Source organism: Bacillus rossius, chromosome 7, assembly GCF_032445375.1.
Source record: "Bacillus rossius redtenbacheri isolate Brsri chromosome 7, Brsri_v3, whole genome shotgun sequence".
Lineage (NCBI taxonomy): Eukaryota > Metazoa > Arthropoda > Insecta > Phasmatodea > Bacillidae > Bacillus > Bacillus rossius.
Window position 1 is genome coordinate 10,452,843 of NC_086335.1, and position 18,540 is coordinate 10,471,382.

Here is an 18,540-nt window from a genome sequence, read left to right on the forward strand (position 1 = left end):
CTGTTGGAATTGTAACATATCTCATTGACTCTTAGAGGTGTCTGTACATATTTGCTTAATACAGACGATTTATAGTTGTAGAGTCTGTATGGTCATTGAAATGTACACAATATTTAAGCATAACAATGTTGTAACAATTTGGCCGAGACTGTGTCGTTTCAGCTCAAAGTTATGTCTTAACAGAAAAATTTACCTCACTAAGAATTTAAGCTTCTTGTTAATTTTGCCAGCTATGTTTAAGTATTTTATGAAGTATATTTGTAAAGTTTCCAAGTAACAGAATGCGACCGTATTTAATTGTCATTTGTTTTTATTTTTAAAATTGAATTTAGTCGCAAGGAGAAGGGTTCGCCATCTTTATTAAAAGTAATTACAACTATACCATCAGGTAGACTCACAATGTTAGGCAGTCAGAACAATAGATCACCCCCCCCCCTCCAGACAAACAGGTTTACATTCCTGTTGGAGCCAAAATCGAAATACAAAATTTAAAATACATTCCATATGTTACCGTGAGCCGGCTTTTTCTTGGTTGTTCCCATTTACCAGCTTTCTCCATTCTTACACCTTCCGAAAGACGATGTGTTTATAGCTGCTTAACATGAAAAGTTAACCTTTCTCTGTCTCTTATGATCTTCAAATATGCAAGATATCAAAATAAAAATTACTTTTAAAAATGCAGTAATGGCTATAACAATTTCGTGCTTTCAGATATGAACACTCTGAACTCTCTGAGTGAGTTAGCGCGACGTGAAAGTCGTTTATATTTTGGCTTAGAATCAGTGAGGTTTGCCTTATGCCAGTGTAGCTATCAGAAGGCTCGTTTAGCTCGCCACCACGCAGGAAAGTCGCAGGAGTTACCGGGGTTGCCTGCTGCTAACTCAGTTAGGCTCTGGAGTCGTCCCTCGCCGACCGAGGCAGCTCCGCGGAGGGAGGTCGTTGGGAAGGACGCGAATAAGGACGAGTGTGTGACCTCTACGGAGGTCCTTCATGGTCCTCCCAGCGACTTGGCTTTCCTGTCTCTGACACAATGCCATGCAGCAATACAACTCTCATGTAGAGCGCATCAACTCGTTTCTGGCCAAAACCTTGCACTTTCACTCCACGTATATGCTTTTCATTGAACAAGTCTATGAATAACGTGAAGTTTATTGCAATAGCCTAGCTAAAGCTCTGCTAATGGTTGCACCTATTTCCAGGGTCAATGTGTTAAGACATTCATTTTTTGCCATAAATAAATGGTCTTACATTCCAACTATTTTATTTTTGGCAAAAATCCTTTAAGTTGGCACGGTTTCTTTACGTTATTGAAAATCATGGTAATTGTTTCACAAAAATTTGGTACTGTGCAGGCTCACACATGCTCTTTATTCACTCCACAGGATTGGGGAGTACGAACTGATAAGACATCGAACGATGCATTAAATAACATATTTTTGCTTTTTTGATAAGTTGTTTTCGACCTTGGCAGGCGACCACGCATATGTCAAAAATAAAGAAAATCTCCAAATGTTCTGCATTATTTTTTAAAATTTTGTCGATTTTCAACCGGACGGAATGGTTTATCGAGAATGACTTAAAAATTTATCGTGAAATTTGAAATTTATTATATATCCAACATTAGTTAACAAAGTAGTAATTTTAAGACCAACTGGTTCGAAGAAAAGCTTTTCAGAGTTTGGGCAGTTTTTTATGTTACATAATGTTTAGCAAAATTTCATAATTTTCAGTAACATTTTTATTTCTGAAGGCCTGGTTTATTGTTCTATATAAGCCAGCCACCCTCTCAATAGACTCTACTGGGGTCTCAGGGGACCCCAAACCAACTGAGCAAAAAATGAGATATTTACTGTATATTTTTATCAACAGACATGGGATTGTGAAAAAATCAGATATACTGAAAAATAATTAATCTATTTTAATTATTGGGAAAATCATTACCATTATTAATATAATTTTTATAAATACATTTTTTATTGAAGTGTCATGTAAAACATTTGAAAATCTAACACATTAAATTAAGTTCTTAAAATGATTCATGCAAAGAGTAATTTTGTTTTAATTATGTTTTTGGACATAAGCAATTACAGTTTTGCACTGTTTGTCATATTTAATTAATTGGATTTGTATGTTATTATAATCTAAATTTGCCAACTTTGATAGACCTGGTTGGTCCATGACATCGTATTCTGAGATGATAGGAGGGGTTTCAAGGATGTCTGAGACAGGCGTCCACAATTCTTCATTTAGCTTGTCTTCGTCTGTCAAGTCATCTGAGACAGGCGAGTAATTCACACCAAATGCGAACACAGGGACGAGGTCACATGAGGCTTCCTCGCAGTGGAAGTGCCCAGCCTTCCTGCAGCTGTAGGCAATGCTGCAGCCTTTTCTGCAAACGCAGATATTGGAGCTGAGATCTTGGGAAGTGCACAGCCACCCCAAGTAAAAAGGCTTCTCGTCAACTACTAAACACTTCTGGACCTATGTAAAAAAAACATACTAATCAAATTCAATCATAAATTGGGTACCAAAGCAATCAAAGAGCAATCATATAGTTAGCTAAATGGTATTCACAGAAAACTGTACCTGGTAGTAGGTGCGCAGGGAGTGAAATCTTAATTAATTATGCGCGGGAGGCAATCTCGTTTGTTTGAAATTTAATTTGCATTTGCGAACAAGTTGTACCTCAGGTTTCCCATTTTCTGTGTTTTTTGCAGTCCTCTATAAGGAGTAATTATGATTCTTTTGCCTGCAGCTGTATTATCATCCGGGTTGGTATTACTGTCCAAAAAAATCTCAGCTTGATGATCAAACTCTTGATGTTTTTAAATTATTATAAAATATTGTTTTCCCTTTCCCAAGGAATAAAGATGTAGACCCGAATCCACTGAAGGCAGGCAGACAAAAGAGACGTTAAGTGTTAATACAGTCATATTTGATAGTTGTGTTGTGTAGGTAACATCACGTTGACCTCGCCCACATTTCATAAAAAATATATATTACGATGGTTTGGTGGTGTGATGCTTGTGAGCAGGACTAGCAACTCGACTTCATCACCAACAATTACGATATCGTGAGTAGTGGATTAAAAGATCGCTGTTATTATGATCATAATTTCGGCATAATCTGTAGCCTGCAATGTTGGAATACTGTGTTTCTCCATTTGTGTCTTCATTACGTCTATGAACTGAATTTTATTTTTTACATCCCATAAATTTTTTTTTAAGACACTTGATCAATTAACTTTCATATTTTTGACATTTTTTTTTGCTCCAGCAGAGGTTCGTAATATGTTTTTTGATTATTATAACAATTTTTTATGGTAATGTAGGGCATGATTTAAACCATTGCTTGGATTAGTGAATTGTTTATTTGGCCAGGTCTGCATAAGGAGGTAGAGAAGGAAGTTGGGCTATATGTAATTTGCCAGAAGGCAAAATCGTTTAATATTCTGCGTGAAGGAAAAAAACAGCTAACATAGCTAAAAACCCTTGGTAAAATTTGAATTGGTATGTTTTTGGTCCTTTGCCACGAACTACCACAGACAAAACAGCTAAATTGGTAGGTGAAAACAGCTTTAATAATTTTCTTCCCCTGAGAAACATTTAAGGCTAGTGGAATAGATCGACCTCTGGGACAATATATGTTTCCCAATTTTGGATCACTTCTTTTCATAGTATGTGTTAACACCACCTATTAATACCAGTAGAGCTGAAAAATCAGTTATTTACATGGAAAAGTAAGGCAGTACACACTAACCCTTACCAAGCCCAAGGTAACATCGTGGAAAGATATAACAGGACTTTTAAGGTAACTCTTCGGGCTCTCCTAAAGTATTCGCAGTGCATGTGGGACGAATCCATGAATTACTTGGCATTACATTTTAAAAATGCTGTAAATGATGCTAAAAAACATACTCCGGCACAGCTGTTCCTAGGGATATTCCTGTTCATCTCATTGGTAAATATGTGGTCCTTGAACCCATTTGTGTGGGATTCAGATAATCAGGAAAAGATTGAGGAAATTTTATGTAAGGTGGCTAAGAATTTGACAAAGTACCATTAAAACCTTTCAGTGAAATACAATGTAAACAAATATAATTTCTCCTATAAAAAAGTAGATTAAGTGTTATTAGAATATCACATTATTTATTATAAAGTAGACAATTATGCAACAAAGTTGGCCCCATCTGGGGTTATGGTAATTTAAGATTATCAAATTCACAACAGATATGTCAGTGGTACTGGCAGATATTGACCAAACATTGAAAAAGTTCAAAGCCGATGTGGGGAAATTTTAAAAATTTAATACTTGAGAAAAATCTAAAATTGAGGGTTCCTAGCGTGATGTGGAAGATCGGGGAAGGCGCCAGCAAGGGCTCAGGACACAGCCAACTGTCTGGTCAGCTGAGTGCGGTACGGGGCTGAGGCGGTGACTATGCTGGGTGGGTAGCCCTAGCCTCTGGTTGTTGCCGATGCTCTAATACCCTCCCGATCAACAAAAGGAAGTGATCCCTTACAGTTATGTTCTTTTTAAAATCTCTGGAATGTATTATAAAAGAACTGGAATGTTACTCCCACACTACCCTATTAGGGCGCATATGTGGGAGGGGAACGTGAGGATGCCGGCCGTAAGGTCGGAATAATCTGCCAGAGGCAGAGTTATCGGAGTACTTCCTAGCGATGCGAACTTTGAGATAGAAATAAAGGGAGGGCGATTAAGTGAACAACTGCATTATTGATCAATTATAGTAACTTTGAATACTAATCCGTGATTTCAGAGCGAATTATATTGGGACTATCTTACGGTGGGTTAATAGCCTAGTTACTAATATAAGGTATTTTTATTTATAGACGGGGATTTATATTTAAGGAAAATGTTTTAGCAAATTTAAGACAGTTTTAAATAATTTTATCTTTCGTAAAGTAGCCAAAATAGGTTAGGACGTAAGAACTACTTGTATGCATTCTCGTAAAATTTTAATTTTGATTATGCTGACATAAGTTTTTCGAATAAAATAAATATGATTATGTGTTTGTTTTATGATTGCAGCTAGGAGAAGCCGAAATTTGGAATCGCGAAGTGGACTCACTGCAATTGATGATTTCACAAATGGTGAGTATTCTATAAATTTATTTTTATTTTCAATGTAATGCTGGCTACATGATACCCTTTATATTGTCCCTCAGAATTGGACTTTTTTAAGATTGCTTCGATTGTAAATACTACAAAAATGTTAGTTATTTCATGTGAATTTATCAAAAATTTATTTTAATATTTATTAATATTGTATTTTTATTATACATTAGTTAATTTATTATAGGATAGTCAACGTTCTAAAAAGAAAGGAAGGATATAAATATATAACTGTTATTATCTTATAAATTCAAACAAAACTCTTTCGTCCTTACATTTTGCTATACTTTAAAACCTAAATAATTCAAAAAATTGTGAAACAGTTTCTTTATGTATTGGTAAACAGTTCATATTAAAGTCAAAATGAGAAATTAACTTTTTTTAATGGCAAATATTTGTAATATTGTTTGAAATTTGAAAAATGTAAAATATTTACTACGATTATTTTTTTTAATATGAATTTAATTTACTCTACAAATAATTACAAACAGGAATAGATTGAGCTTAAATATAGTCAAAAATCAAGTTATTAGAAACTCTTAAGAAGCACGCCTGGTCAGGGATGTAGCTGTGTTAGTGAGGCATGATGATAAGTGCCATACTCGCTGGTTTCTATAGCACGGTATCTTCTCTAAGCGCAAAGCTCTGACCTGGTGTGAAGATATCGCGTCGTACATAGGGCACCTCTGAAATTTTATCGGTAACCATAACATAATATGGCAGAGAAATAAACATAAAGGAGTAAGGCTAGGTAATTATATGCTTTCAAAAATCTTTAACCGGTGTTAAACGTATAAAATTTATTCTGAAAATACGCATTTCAGTCCTTTTAAATCAACTAATAATAAAGCTTAAAAAATTTAACACTTAAATAGAATAATCCACCCTCGGCGCATTCATGAATGCTTTTCGTAACCAGACACCGCTCGGATATATTGGGCAGTTTATCATTCGCGTTTTCTCTTCAAAAGATCTGTTCACCGTAACGTGTGTAAAAGTAGGCGGGACCCTTAAAGGTGAGGAGATGCTACGATAGCAGTGACAAAAATAATGGGTGGGGGAATCGGAATTACCGCTAGGAGACCGCTTGGGCACGGAAACTTGCACCATGTTTCCCACTTACTTAGGAACCGAATGGAATGGAACATGGATCACCTTGGCGGAAGGCGAATGATCAGACAACATGAACACTGTGATCAGTTGCACCTAAAGGTGACTTTATAATGTTGAAATGTTATAAACAACCAGTTCATGCAGGAAACTCTCTTTCAATGTTGCAGTCGTCAACTAAAGATTATGTCTTGATTAGTCACTCAAATTTCAAACTGTCAGAATCAAGGTAATATTTTGCTCAGTAATACACAGGGTTTAATGACGGAATAAGTTATCAGTTTTAATTTTACTGTCCATATATATTGAAAAATACATTAATAAAAATGTCCACACATATTAAATATTTTTATATTAGACTTAGTGTACACCATTCATTAAATATTCACTGCAACGTTATTTTAATTCAGTTGTGGTATTGAGATCTACTTAGATATAGTTACCTAGGACATATTGAAACCTAATGTTTTACATCGTACTTAAAAACTTGTAAGGGTAGTGCGGTCAGTCGTTTAAACAATAATTAATTAAAAAATAGCGCATGGAAATTATTATAGGTATGCGAAAGAATTGAAACTTCATGGGCAATAATAACCTTTATCGTAAGTACATTTTAAGGGGTAAAACGGCAGAGAGAGAAAAAGAGAAAAAAGAAAACAAATTTCAAAATAAACATGAATTTACACAATTATTATTCACTTAAAAATAATTACGCAGGATTCAAATAATTATTGATCAGTCAATTATTATAAACAAACAACAAATATTTTTCACTGAAGGAATAATCACACATAAAATGGTATATAAAAATTTTCAGGACTCCAACTGTAGCATGTAAACAATTCTAACTACAATTAATACACGTTAAACAACGCATAGCATCTTCGATAAATTTTTTTCTAAACAACATTTTTTAAAATAACTTAGTATTACACAGCAAAATTATTTACAAAATTTATTAAAACGTTTAAACTGTGCGGGATTCTGGTCTACATTTATTTTTAAGTAATAAAAAATACAATTTTTTGTGTTTATTACAAATTTGTATTAACATAAGAATAAATAAACATAAATTAAGGAAATCATTTCTCAATTAAAACAACTGCTGGGGATTAATTAATAAAAAATATTTACTGACTGTTGAGGTACTCATACAATAATAAATAAATATAGATAGGCGCGGTTCACTATAAGCTCAAACCCTGTTGTGTTGCCCTCTGCCCTTACTATATGCCAGCAAGTCGGGTTGCCGTCAGGTGCAGGCGGGTCTCTACCGCCGCGACCCGCCTATCCCTGCAGCATGGCGGGGTTCAACCTGAGCCGCACGCCGCCACGTGGAGCCCGTGGCCCGCCAGTTCTCTGCACCGTCCGCAATCTATTAGCGGCGTAAAACGTTTTACAATAAAATTTCACGAAAACTTTGCACTAAAATTTGGCCTTGAAATTTTACTTCCAACACGCCCAAAGAAATTTCACTTCAAAAATAAGAAATTGATTTGGATGCAAGTTGTTTAAATTATGTTTTTTCTCTCAGCCTTTTCTATTCAAGTCTTTGAACAGAAATTAGTAACATAAAATCATGTTAGTAAAGATCACAGGCTTTCGCGCCCATGTTCTGGAGTTGCTTGGCTTCTGGGTTGTAGCTGCATCGAAGGCGAAGATATGAGCGATGTTTCGGTCGACGTTTAAGTCGCCATCATCAGGGAGCAGTTACCTACTGAGATTACTAACAAGTTCTACTTCCTTTTAATACTCTCGTTTACTTAGGTTATTACAAATGCTCCTGCCTTTTAATACTCTCGCCTTAGCGGGTAATGTTTCCCGAATGACTGAAACTGTGAGCCAATCCAGCTCCGATTGACCAAACCAACAGGCCAACCAGGATAAAGGAAGACTCTATCTCACAGCTGCAACCAATCGGGAAACACTCCCCTCTCAGGCTAAATTATTAAAACGCAGGAGAATTTGTAATAACCTAAGTAGGTAACTGCTCCCTGATGATGGCGACTGCAACGTCAACCGAAACGTCAGTGCTTTCTCCGCCTTCGACGTGGGCACAAACCAGAAATAAAGTAAATACATGAAAACGTGTAATTAATTGTCTTTTATGCCCTATGACTCATTTCGTCAGTTGGAGAAGAAAATTGAATGTATGTTTTTAATTGCGTTCTTGCATATCCTGGGCTATTATTTTATTTATTTTTACAATAAAGAACATGTACCATAACAAACTTTATTTTATAGTTAAAACATGTTGTGCACATGCAAATCTTAAAACGAGGTGGAAACATACTTCACCAAAATATTTTATGGCTGCCCCCAAAGAACCCTATATTTTTCAAACAACAAAAAAACTGTAATTTCAATGGTTTCGTTTATATATTCTTACTTCAGGAATGAATATTGCAAATATTTGTGAGATAGAGTCCTATTTTTAGTCAACATTAGCAACCAAGTCCTTGAAAATAAGTTTTGGAAAAAAAAATTATGGTAAAGTCATTCCATGATTTGATACAGACTGGAAACATTCGAACATGTGGGCGTTTTACAAATGTGCTGGTACTCTATTATTGCTGAAGAAAGAAGAAATTCACAATTTGACAGAAGTTGTTTATATTTTTAATATATATATTTTTTTGTGATTTACTAAGGTTGATGTAGCAAACCGAATGCTTGTTTTCTCCGTGTGCTCGTGATTATTCCTGTCTATACTTGGTTGGTTTCCTCCAAGTACTTCTGGCCATACCTGATGAGATGTATATGTGCTCCTGATTATTCGTGGCAATATTTAGTTGAATTTCCCCGCGTGCTCCTGGTTATTCCTAGCGAGACTTCTGCTGATATACCCCAAGTGTTTCTAATTATCTCTGGAAAACAATCACTGCATGTATTTTTTTTTTTTTGAGATACCAGATGTAATATTTTTCATAATTCCTATTAATTAAATAAAAATATTTTACAATATTTTAATCAGGTATATTTAAAACGAATATATAATTAATTATTCAGTCAAATATTGTGCCTTAAAACAGCTGAGAAACCCTATCATGCAAAACAAACGTCCTTCTCCTTGATGTCTAGCGGAGCCCTCCTCTTCGATTGTGAAAGAGTATCCCGCATCCAACATTAAAAAAATTGAAAAAAATATTTACCTCAACACAGCATGTGGCGCCTTTGTTACCAAGAATACGAACTAATTGTAACAAGTTTCTAATATGAGGTAAATAAACTTCACTGCTGAACGGAGCGATTAAAGCATTGAAGCACTTGGAGCCAGTGGAAGAATTGAAGCCATTGGAGCTTTTGGAGCACATTGGAGCACTGGAGCATTGAAGCAATTGGATCAGGTGGAAAAATTGAAGCACTGGATGAATTGGAGCTTTGAAGCACTGGAGAACTTGGAGTGTTGGAGAACTTGGAGCATTGTAGCATTGGAGCACTTGGAACCAATATCAGTTTGAGCCAAGGACAAAGACAAAGACAAAGACAAAGACTCTTGGAGGCATTGTATCCTACTGCATCTTGTGACTGATAGAATCCTACTGAAGGGATATTATTATCCTACTAAGAAGAATGTACATGAAAATGTATTTTTCTGTTCGCTAATTGTGCTTTCTTTTTAGTCCAAATTGTTTTCCTATTTTAAATGTGCTTTTACTCTCAAATATAATTCTATTTTATCGAATGTGCTTCCAAATGTGCATCCTTATTTTGACATGCTTCCAAATTTGCTTCCTTTTTTATGTGGTTTCGACTTGCACATTCATGCAAATGGTTCTTGTTTTGACTCGCATATTATTCCAGCGACCATGAGAATATAAGCGAAGACTGGACAACGTGACTCTCAGTTAGTTACTGGCTACAACGAAGTAAGGATCACCTAGTTTGAATCATCTGATACTAAAGTCACATAATTATCTTTTATTTTGTGATCTTGATGGCATTTTTACCATCTTTAACGTCGAACTATATGGAATTTTTACCTTCGTCTACGAAAACCCTGACGGCAGCGACAATGACGGTGAACATATCCCATTGGAATCGTTCACAACAGCCACAAATAACTTGATGGAATCTGTACCATCGACAGGGGAAATCTCATCAGCGACGACCCAGATCTTGCTGGAAGCTGTGCAATAAAATGCGGAGGGTAAGTCAGCAACGGCGCAGATCCCGTTGATATGTGTGTCATCACCAACGACACTACAGGACACTAGAAAATTTGTGGTTCCTCCACAGAAGATATTTATTGCCTAGAGTTCTGCCTGCAGATGAATCCTTGATTAATGATGTTTCGCCATAAGTGGAAACTTCAGAGTTTGGTGATTCGTCAATAACGAGCTTGAATCGATAATCTTAATCTGACTAGATGTTTCATACGACAGTACTATTTGACGTCACGAGAAGTGATAAGAATCATACTTTGCTAAATGTTTGGCTATGAGAAATTCCATAAACAGTTTACCAGAAAAAAATATTTGAAATCACATATTAATACAAGCAAAGGTCGTGCTGCACAGCAGAAAATAAAGGTTTCGCTGCAACAACGTTGCATTGATGTGCATAAGATTGCACCGGGATTTGGTTCAACTGCAGTTGCATCACTATCTGGTTCGTATTTATCGACAAGACTTCCTTGTGGCTACTGCGATATGTCGTTCGCATTTTCCCATAATTCATGAAGGCACGAAAGAAGTAATTGTAAGAAGAATCCATCTCGTATAAAGTTTCGCTGTAATAAGTGCCATGTTTGGTTCACTTGTATTGACAGTTTGAAACGACATGCGAATAACAGTAAATGTGAAGTCCGTGTGCCTACTGTGGAACTACTTGCTGACATTTTGACTACTCGGTTTCGGTTGGAGAACCATATGCGTACATGCACACAAGCATATGGGTAACAACCGATTGTGATGTAGCCTGGACATGAAACTAAACACAAGACTGTGCTTGGTGTATTACAGGTAATAGATTCAACTTGGCGACATCTGCGTTTCGCGGAATGTTGAAAGACTACTATTATTTAAGTACTATAGTGAGTGACAACATTTGTTATTTTCTTCACAATATCAAGCAGAACTTTACCAATCAGTTAACTGACGAAGTAGCAATGTACCAACCTTTAAAATATAAATTGTGACTGGACTGTTTATATGGTAAATCGTATCCGTTTGAGAATAAAGAGAAGAAGCGCACATTCAAGATTATGAATAATCTAATTTACCTTTCTGACGATATAAAGCAGTCTATTAACCAGAGTATCGAGAAAATCTTTCGGGAAGAGGTAGACTATTTCAGTAAGGGATCAGACTGTGTCTTCAGTAAACAGATTGGAGCTAAAAATTAGTCAGTTAAGACCAATGCAAAACTAAATGTTTATTAGATTGCTAACTTTCGCAAGTGTTCCTGAATTAAAGTGGGTTTTATGTAATAACTTTATAATATCTTAAACTATTGTGTTTTTCTCGTACTAGTTACTTCAATAATAAATAAAAATAAATACTAGTTACCTAAATTTACCTTTTTGTATTGATCAGGGTTGGAATCGTGGAAGCAATCGATCGAATTATAATTATTATTTTATTTATAGAATTATTTTTTTCCCCCGGAATGTCTAGATCAAAAATTTTAAAATTTCAAGTTGGCCGACAAGATAGTTGCTGCCTCAATAATCAAGCGGTTGACACTGTGCCACGACTGAGATCTCAATAATAATAAACAGCAAAAAGGCTTCAGTACTCATCTTTTCACATTAACCAATTAATCCATAGCTCTAATATTTATTCACTCAATGTTAGGGATAACATTCACTGGCTAATACTCGTCGTGATCTCTGAGATAGCATGACTAATGGAATTCGCGGTCCCGTGGTTCCATGCGCGGTGCTCCTCGCGGGCTCCGAGGTGCCACGCCCTGGCCTTGGGGCTTGCCTTCTGTGGTGATGTTTGCCCCGGGCTCTTTGCAGTGGTGTCCTGGCACTGCTTTTCTGAACACACATGCGGATTGGAGTCCACGCAGTTTCTTTTTTATCCATTATAACTCTTATCAATTAATTCCAGAAACAAGCCACCTTATAGTATCACTAATTTTGTCCCTGTATCGAATAGAATTAATTGATAGTTTATTTTAAATTATTATTGAAAATTTAAGTATTTAATGGAATAAGTAAAGTAATCGGAATTTTTTGAACATTAATGACATCTATTTGTACTTACTCCAAAATGTTTCATCTGTATTGCTTGTTTAATAGTTAAAATTCATTTCTGGTTCTATATCTGCAAAAAAAAATTCTAAACTATGGGAAATTTCCCGGTGCTTTCATATTCGGTATTCAAATTACACACAGACGTCTTCGTTCGAACAGGGAGCGCCTCTCCCCCGCGAGAGCTCCAACAAGCCGTCAACAGTTCCATCCGGCCGATTGCTTCGGCAGGATGAATAAAACATGTCCTGCATAATCGGATCGTCTAGTTTATTTAGTCCAGCTGAATATCAATGAAGAGAGCACAGTTCTTTCTCCGAAGAACACTAGTGGGTACAGAAAAATTCATAAAGGAGAACGAAACTTGTTTGAAATGGATAAAAATATTCAAACTAAAAGTAACTGATATTACAAATGTTAGGCTGTTCTACGAAAACGTTCAAGCGCCAATTTAATTTATCTATATAAAATATGATGATAATATTTATGAATGTATGACGTCAATAATCTCTGACACTGTTTGACCGATAGTCATTAAAGTAGGCACATCAAAGTGTTTTTTTCTTGGTGAAGATTTTTATGCTATCAATTTTTTTTTTGTATATCGCCTCTTGATGGCACTGCAATTAATAAAGTTTTAAATCCTTCAACCGATCACCATGGGTAAACAGAAAATCATAGGTCTGTTCACCACACTGTCATGTAGCGCTCTCCATGTTGCTTTAACTTGCGGACAAATACATAACCCTGTGTTCAGCCCGGGCAACGCCGGGTACTGCAGTTACAAGAAGATACTAATTATTAATCAAAAGGTATATTTAATAACAAATGTGTATTTAAAAATTTTGCAGAACGATTTGGTACTACTTGAATGTTTTTGATATAAAATAAATGGAAACTAATTATAATAGTTTAAGTGAAAACAAAAAAATAGTTAAAGGAAAACGTTATAAGTTTGACGCAATATTTATTTAAAAATATTAAGAAGACATTAACACCAGCAAAGAGAATAACGTGGTAAGGATTATGATCATATGTTTTTTATTGGACTAAAATATTTATTATCATGTTTTTTTTCTTAACTCTAACATTTTTTCTTCTTTATCCTCTACCCTTAGTTCTACTTCATCGTTCAGATTATTATGGCATCTGGACAGTTATTCTACACCTTCCTGTAACAAACTATTTTCAATGGAATTGCATTCTGACATTAAACTGTCAAATACAAAATGATTTTGCAATGACTGCTCTGATACTTGATCTACTTGAGCTGATAGCTTATCATACCTTGTTATCACCTGAGTTATTAAACTGTTAGTAGCTTTTTGACATGTTCTTTGATTGTCTTGTAACTGCTTAGCCGTATATAATTTTAACGACTCGACTCTATGTGACACCGAATTTTACTCTCTCTGAGTTCCAGCACCTCTTGTTTGAATCTGGACTCCAAAGCAGTAATTTGCTGTGTTAGCTCCTAATTGGTAATATTCATTCCAGCATGAAGCTCTTGATTGTTACTATCCATTTTAACATTAAGTTCCTGATAAACATCTCGTATCAACCTATAAATGATGGTCTGCAACATGTCTAAACTTATATGGATACTTATTCTCATCGTGTGTGAGGTTTGATGTTGAGACCGGCCATCCTAGCTGTTACTGTCAGTCTACCATGTCCGACTCATTGTAAACATTAATCTCACTAGTGTCAGTAGGTGCTACTAATATGGTGGACTTATCGTCCCTTTCCATGCCTACTTCATTCTCGGACCTCGAAACTGAGTTACTGTTATGAAATATATTATTCTCCCCATGTAATGAACTAGTCAATCGCCTAATATCCATTTTTGTGTAATTGTTAAAGCACTCACCACTCACGCCACAAATTAATTAACTTTCGTGGTCCCACCAGTAAGGTAGCCAATATTTGTTATTCTAGAGAAACGACAATTCAAAACACCACAAAATTTTCAAGTTGAAGTAATGAATAATTACGGTGGTAAGAAGTTTCATAGTTTTTTTTCAGTATTAAATGTGTGAGTTTGCCGCCATGTTCTTCTGTTATAATAAACTTAAACACTTCAATTTATAAATGATCTTATTGACTATAGTGTACATGATTACACCAGAAATATTAAAAACCCATGTGAAACTAAACCATTATTAAACCTTTAACACATTAAATGAACGAAATATATACACTGACGTATAAAACAATTCCGATCATGTATTTAAGTAACTCTGTCATGAAAAATTTTGATATCGATGCCAATATGTAGGGCACAAAAAACACCAGTTCAGAACACGAAACATTATTATGGCATATCACAAATGAATATTAAATCGACAGTTTAGTTATGAATATCGAAAATGTCTATTAATTGTATGCCGCAATATTCTCGCTGTTAAACTGAGCCATAAATTGTCATATTCTCCTGGCTCAACTTTAGGCTTAGTATAATTTAAATAAATATTTTAATTATTTTTTCTGTAGCCTGTTACAGCCAATCAAAATTTTATCCCAGTATTGTACTCTCCTACTTAATTTTGTCTCCGGCCGTTTCATCCACGGGCTCCCACACCACTCAAGTCCTGATTAAGCATCGTCTCATGTCTCCCCGCTCCTCGGCACGTACGCGAGTGAAATTTAGCACCCCTTCAGTGCTCTGCGCACGTCCTGCCACACGCTACCTTTGCTTCTGTCAGCCTTTTTAGGCACACCCGTAGCTCAAGCTACGGTTGACCGAAGCAACTTTGGTCAGGTTCGCCGGCACAGGTTACAGTCGGTCCCGACACGCCTCGGGAGTCCTGTAGGCGGCCTTTCCCACTACGCAGCACTAACCCCCTTCTCTTTCCCCTCTATCCATTCCAGATCCTTCCATCTGGACAAACTCCCTCCCTCCCTTCTGGTCTCTATAACAGACCCCAGGCCGGCGAATGGACAGCTTGCGCCATCTCCCGGCGGCACGGCGAACAAATTACCTTCTCTTAGGCGTCGGGGCGAGCGCTCTGGCAGCCGCGACCATACTTAATCTAAGTTCCTTTCCTCTCCGACAGAGCTCGCACCAAGAGGGCTCCATATGGTACTACCTTTCGCTAGTTTCCTCCCCCCCCCCCCCGCGGGACTCTTGCATACCAACACAGTCAGTTCCTGTTGTCCCCAACAGAGCGCTCTGCTTTGCACTTCTGAGGCCTTTAAGTTAGTCAATAAGCCCTCTTCATATCTTTTTTTTGGAGGGCGGAGCTAGTACTCCACCGGGCTGATTCTAGCCAATCAGCGACCACTTCTCCCACTCCCTAAGACTCCGGGCATTTCGCTCGAACTTAACTTCATGTCACCTGGAAGAGCGGGAGATTCTTCCTTCGGCGGTCACCGCGATAGCATCTCGTGCCGGAGCTGCATCGCCCGCGCCGTTTACGAATTCACCGCCACAATCTAATTAAGAGATGTGATCTCTGAAGTTCGGGAGTGTTCCCTAACATTTTTTTTATTCTTTATTCTTCTGGTTGGCTTTTGCCATTAGTAGCCAAGTAGTAATTTCGCATTATGTTTCGCGACGGTTCATCGCGACTACTCGCGCCGCCTCCCTTCGGGGAGTGACTGCACTTAACTTCACTTCACTTCACTTCAACCCCAGATCGGTAAGTGGAAAAGTCAACGTCCTGTCTAACAATTGTTGCCTTCCCGTTATCCTTTTGCCCTAATTTAATTAAGTTACTATTCTTGACCACTGGATTCCCTTTTGGTTCCAGTGGGGTTCAAGACTTGAGTCAAGAAATGTTTCAAGACTCGAGTGAAGTTTCCTTTCAAGACTTAGTCTGCCAAATTTACGCCGATCATTCGGAGATTGAAGCCCTGCCCATAACCTCCTAATTATGCTCCGCCAGTGAACAGTCCGCTATGCAACATTTTGAATATGTACTCCAGCACCAATCAGAGCAATTAATGTTTTTTTTATAACTATCACTTGTATTAATGTTAAAACTATTATGGTTATTTTCATAGTCTCATTTATGAAATGTATCATAAAATTGTAACTAATGACTACAAATGGCCCGGGCCCCCTTTAAAATAATTAATTATTGATTCAAATAATTGTAATTTTGTAATTTCAAAGAAAATCAAAATAATATAATGCAGATCTTAACTAACAATAAAAAGGGTAAATTTTAAGCAAACATATTTGTTTTTCACTTGAAATTCGATCCTCCTTCCTAGTTCCCTTTGTGAGAAATAACTCATATTTTTGGTTGCTCCCTTGTGTCCTCTGAGTGTACAGTTGTTACTGTTTCGCCCACTTGATACAGCTTCCAGTATTTTCAAAACCATAGATAAAGTTTCTTTAACTACACAAGGGGCACAGATGGTAGCAGAGCATGGTTTCGATCCACGGAACTCTGGGTTATGGGCCCAGCATGCTTCCATCTGTGCTAGCAGAAGAAAACCATATGGTGGATCCAAGATTGCCAATATTATATTATACTGGTTGGTGTTGTATCTAACTTGGAATTAGTGGGAATAGGTGATAGTGCTGGCAGCCTCTGTGGAGGAACGACTGATCGCAATTTTTTTTGCTCTCACCAGGTGCGAAATTAGATCTCCAAGTTCCGTTATGTGTGTTTTATTATGAAAATTGTATTTAAATATTTTAAAATATTATTTAAAAAAAATAATATTTTAAGATATTATTTTAAAAAAATTCAAACATTTTTGGATAGTTATAGCGTATTTTCAAGATGGTGTTTGTCATCATAATTTAAAATGGTGGAAAACGAAATGGCCTAAGGTTCTAGAAAAAAAATTGCAGGTATGACATAATTCATGAATGCGGAATATAAGATGTCGGAATGTCAGATAACCATCATTAGTCAACAAATATGGTCACGTTACGTCATCCAAGACGGCCACCGGGTCAAGGCGGCCATCTTGGAGTTGCTTCTCGATGGTGAATGTAATTGAGGTAATTTTCGTTCTTTAAATGCAAACATATTTTGAGCTATTTAAAATTTTAATATTTAGAATTTTTGATAATAAACATTTTTAAACATAGAAAATTTTGAAAATAATATGTAGCTATTTTTTTTTTATTTTTTTTATTTTTTTCGTAAAAACTGAAAATTTTTAGTAATTTTTTGGCAACTATTGAAGGTCAAGGTCAAAGTTAAAGATCAACCAAGATGGCCGCGGTGACGTCATAATCTGAAATAGGCGGACATCGGCACCAACTCCTTATTTAAAATCCAGACACCGGTAATACTTTTATATACTACTCTTCTCTCATGCTAAATGACTCGTAAATAAAATGAAATATACGAGAATTATGTTATAGGAAATCTACTACGTACCTTCAAGTGACTGTCCAGATTTCGCACAGCCTACCATGTGATTGCTAGTAAAGCTAGACGCAGAATAACGTGACTCACCTATGGTGCAGACTTGTATAGAATTCGTGGAATTTTTTCCCGAGTTAATTCGCGAATAAGTGCATTACTTTGGAGGATGTATACAAAATTAATCCATCTTAAATGTAAAATCCAGAAATGAAAATGATTATATATTCAGAAGGAAAATTTTGATAAAAGTTACTCACTCACGATCATAACATACAAAGATGATATAGCCAACACACATTTAAATAGCTTGGCAAGCAACTCAAAGCAATTTATTCATTATGTAGCCGGGATGAGAAAAATAATTATTTCTACATCCTTGCCTTATGAATTTAATGGGGTATGGCCTATAGCCACAATATATTACAAATTGTGTACTCCTAAGGAAATGATTTTCTGAGAAAATTGGCGATGCATTGAAAATGGTAAAAAATTCTATACTCTCCTTTATGATTGTCTTTGAATTGTACTGTTTGAATGGTGTGGTGAATTATTAAAATTTATGATTCGTTTTCCTGCAAACTACTTATCGTAATGTTTGTGTTATGATTTCTGTATTTATTCATGAGCGTAGTTTCAGAAGTATGGTTTCGTACCATTGCATTACGTTTAAATCATACATTATTAATTGAAATACAACTCTTAGCTTCTCCACAATCAGTAATTTTACATCAGATAATTTACATTCAAAAGACTAGCAGG

The 18,540-nt window shown here is 36.2% G+C and overlaps 1 protein-coding gene across 2 annotated transcripts in view; it reads left to right on the forward strand.

The window, feature by feature from the left end:
• The window catches only part of LOC134533674 (lachesin-like), a 780,301-nt gene that overhangs the window by 304,893 nt on the left and 456,868 nt on the right, over window positions 1-18,540 (forward strand). For both annotated transcript variants that reach the window (XM_063371220.1, XM_063371221.1), the window contains exon 2: window positions 5,053-5,115. In XM_063371220.1, the coding sequence (XP_063227290.1) occupies window positions 5,053-5,115 (63 nt within the window). The remainder of the gene's footprint in view (window positions 1-5,052; window positions 5,116-18,540) is intronic.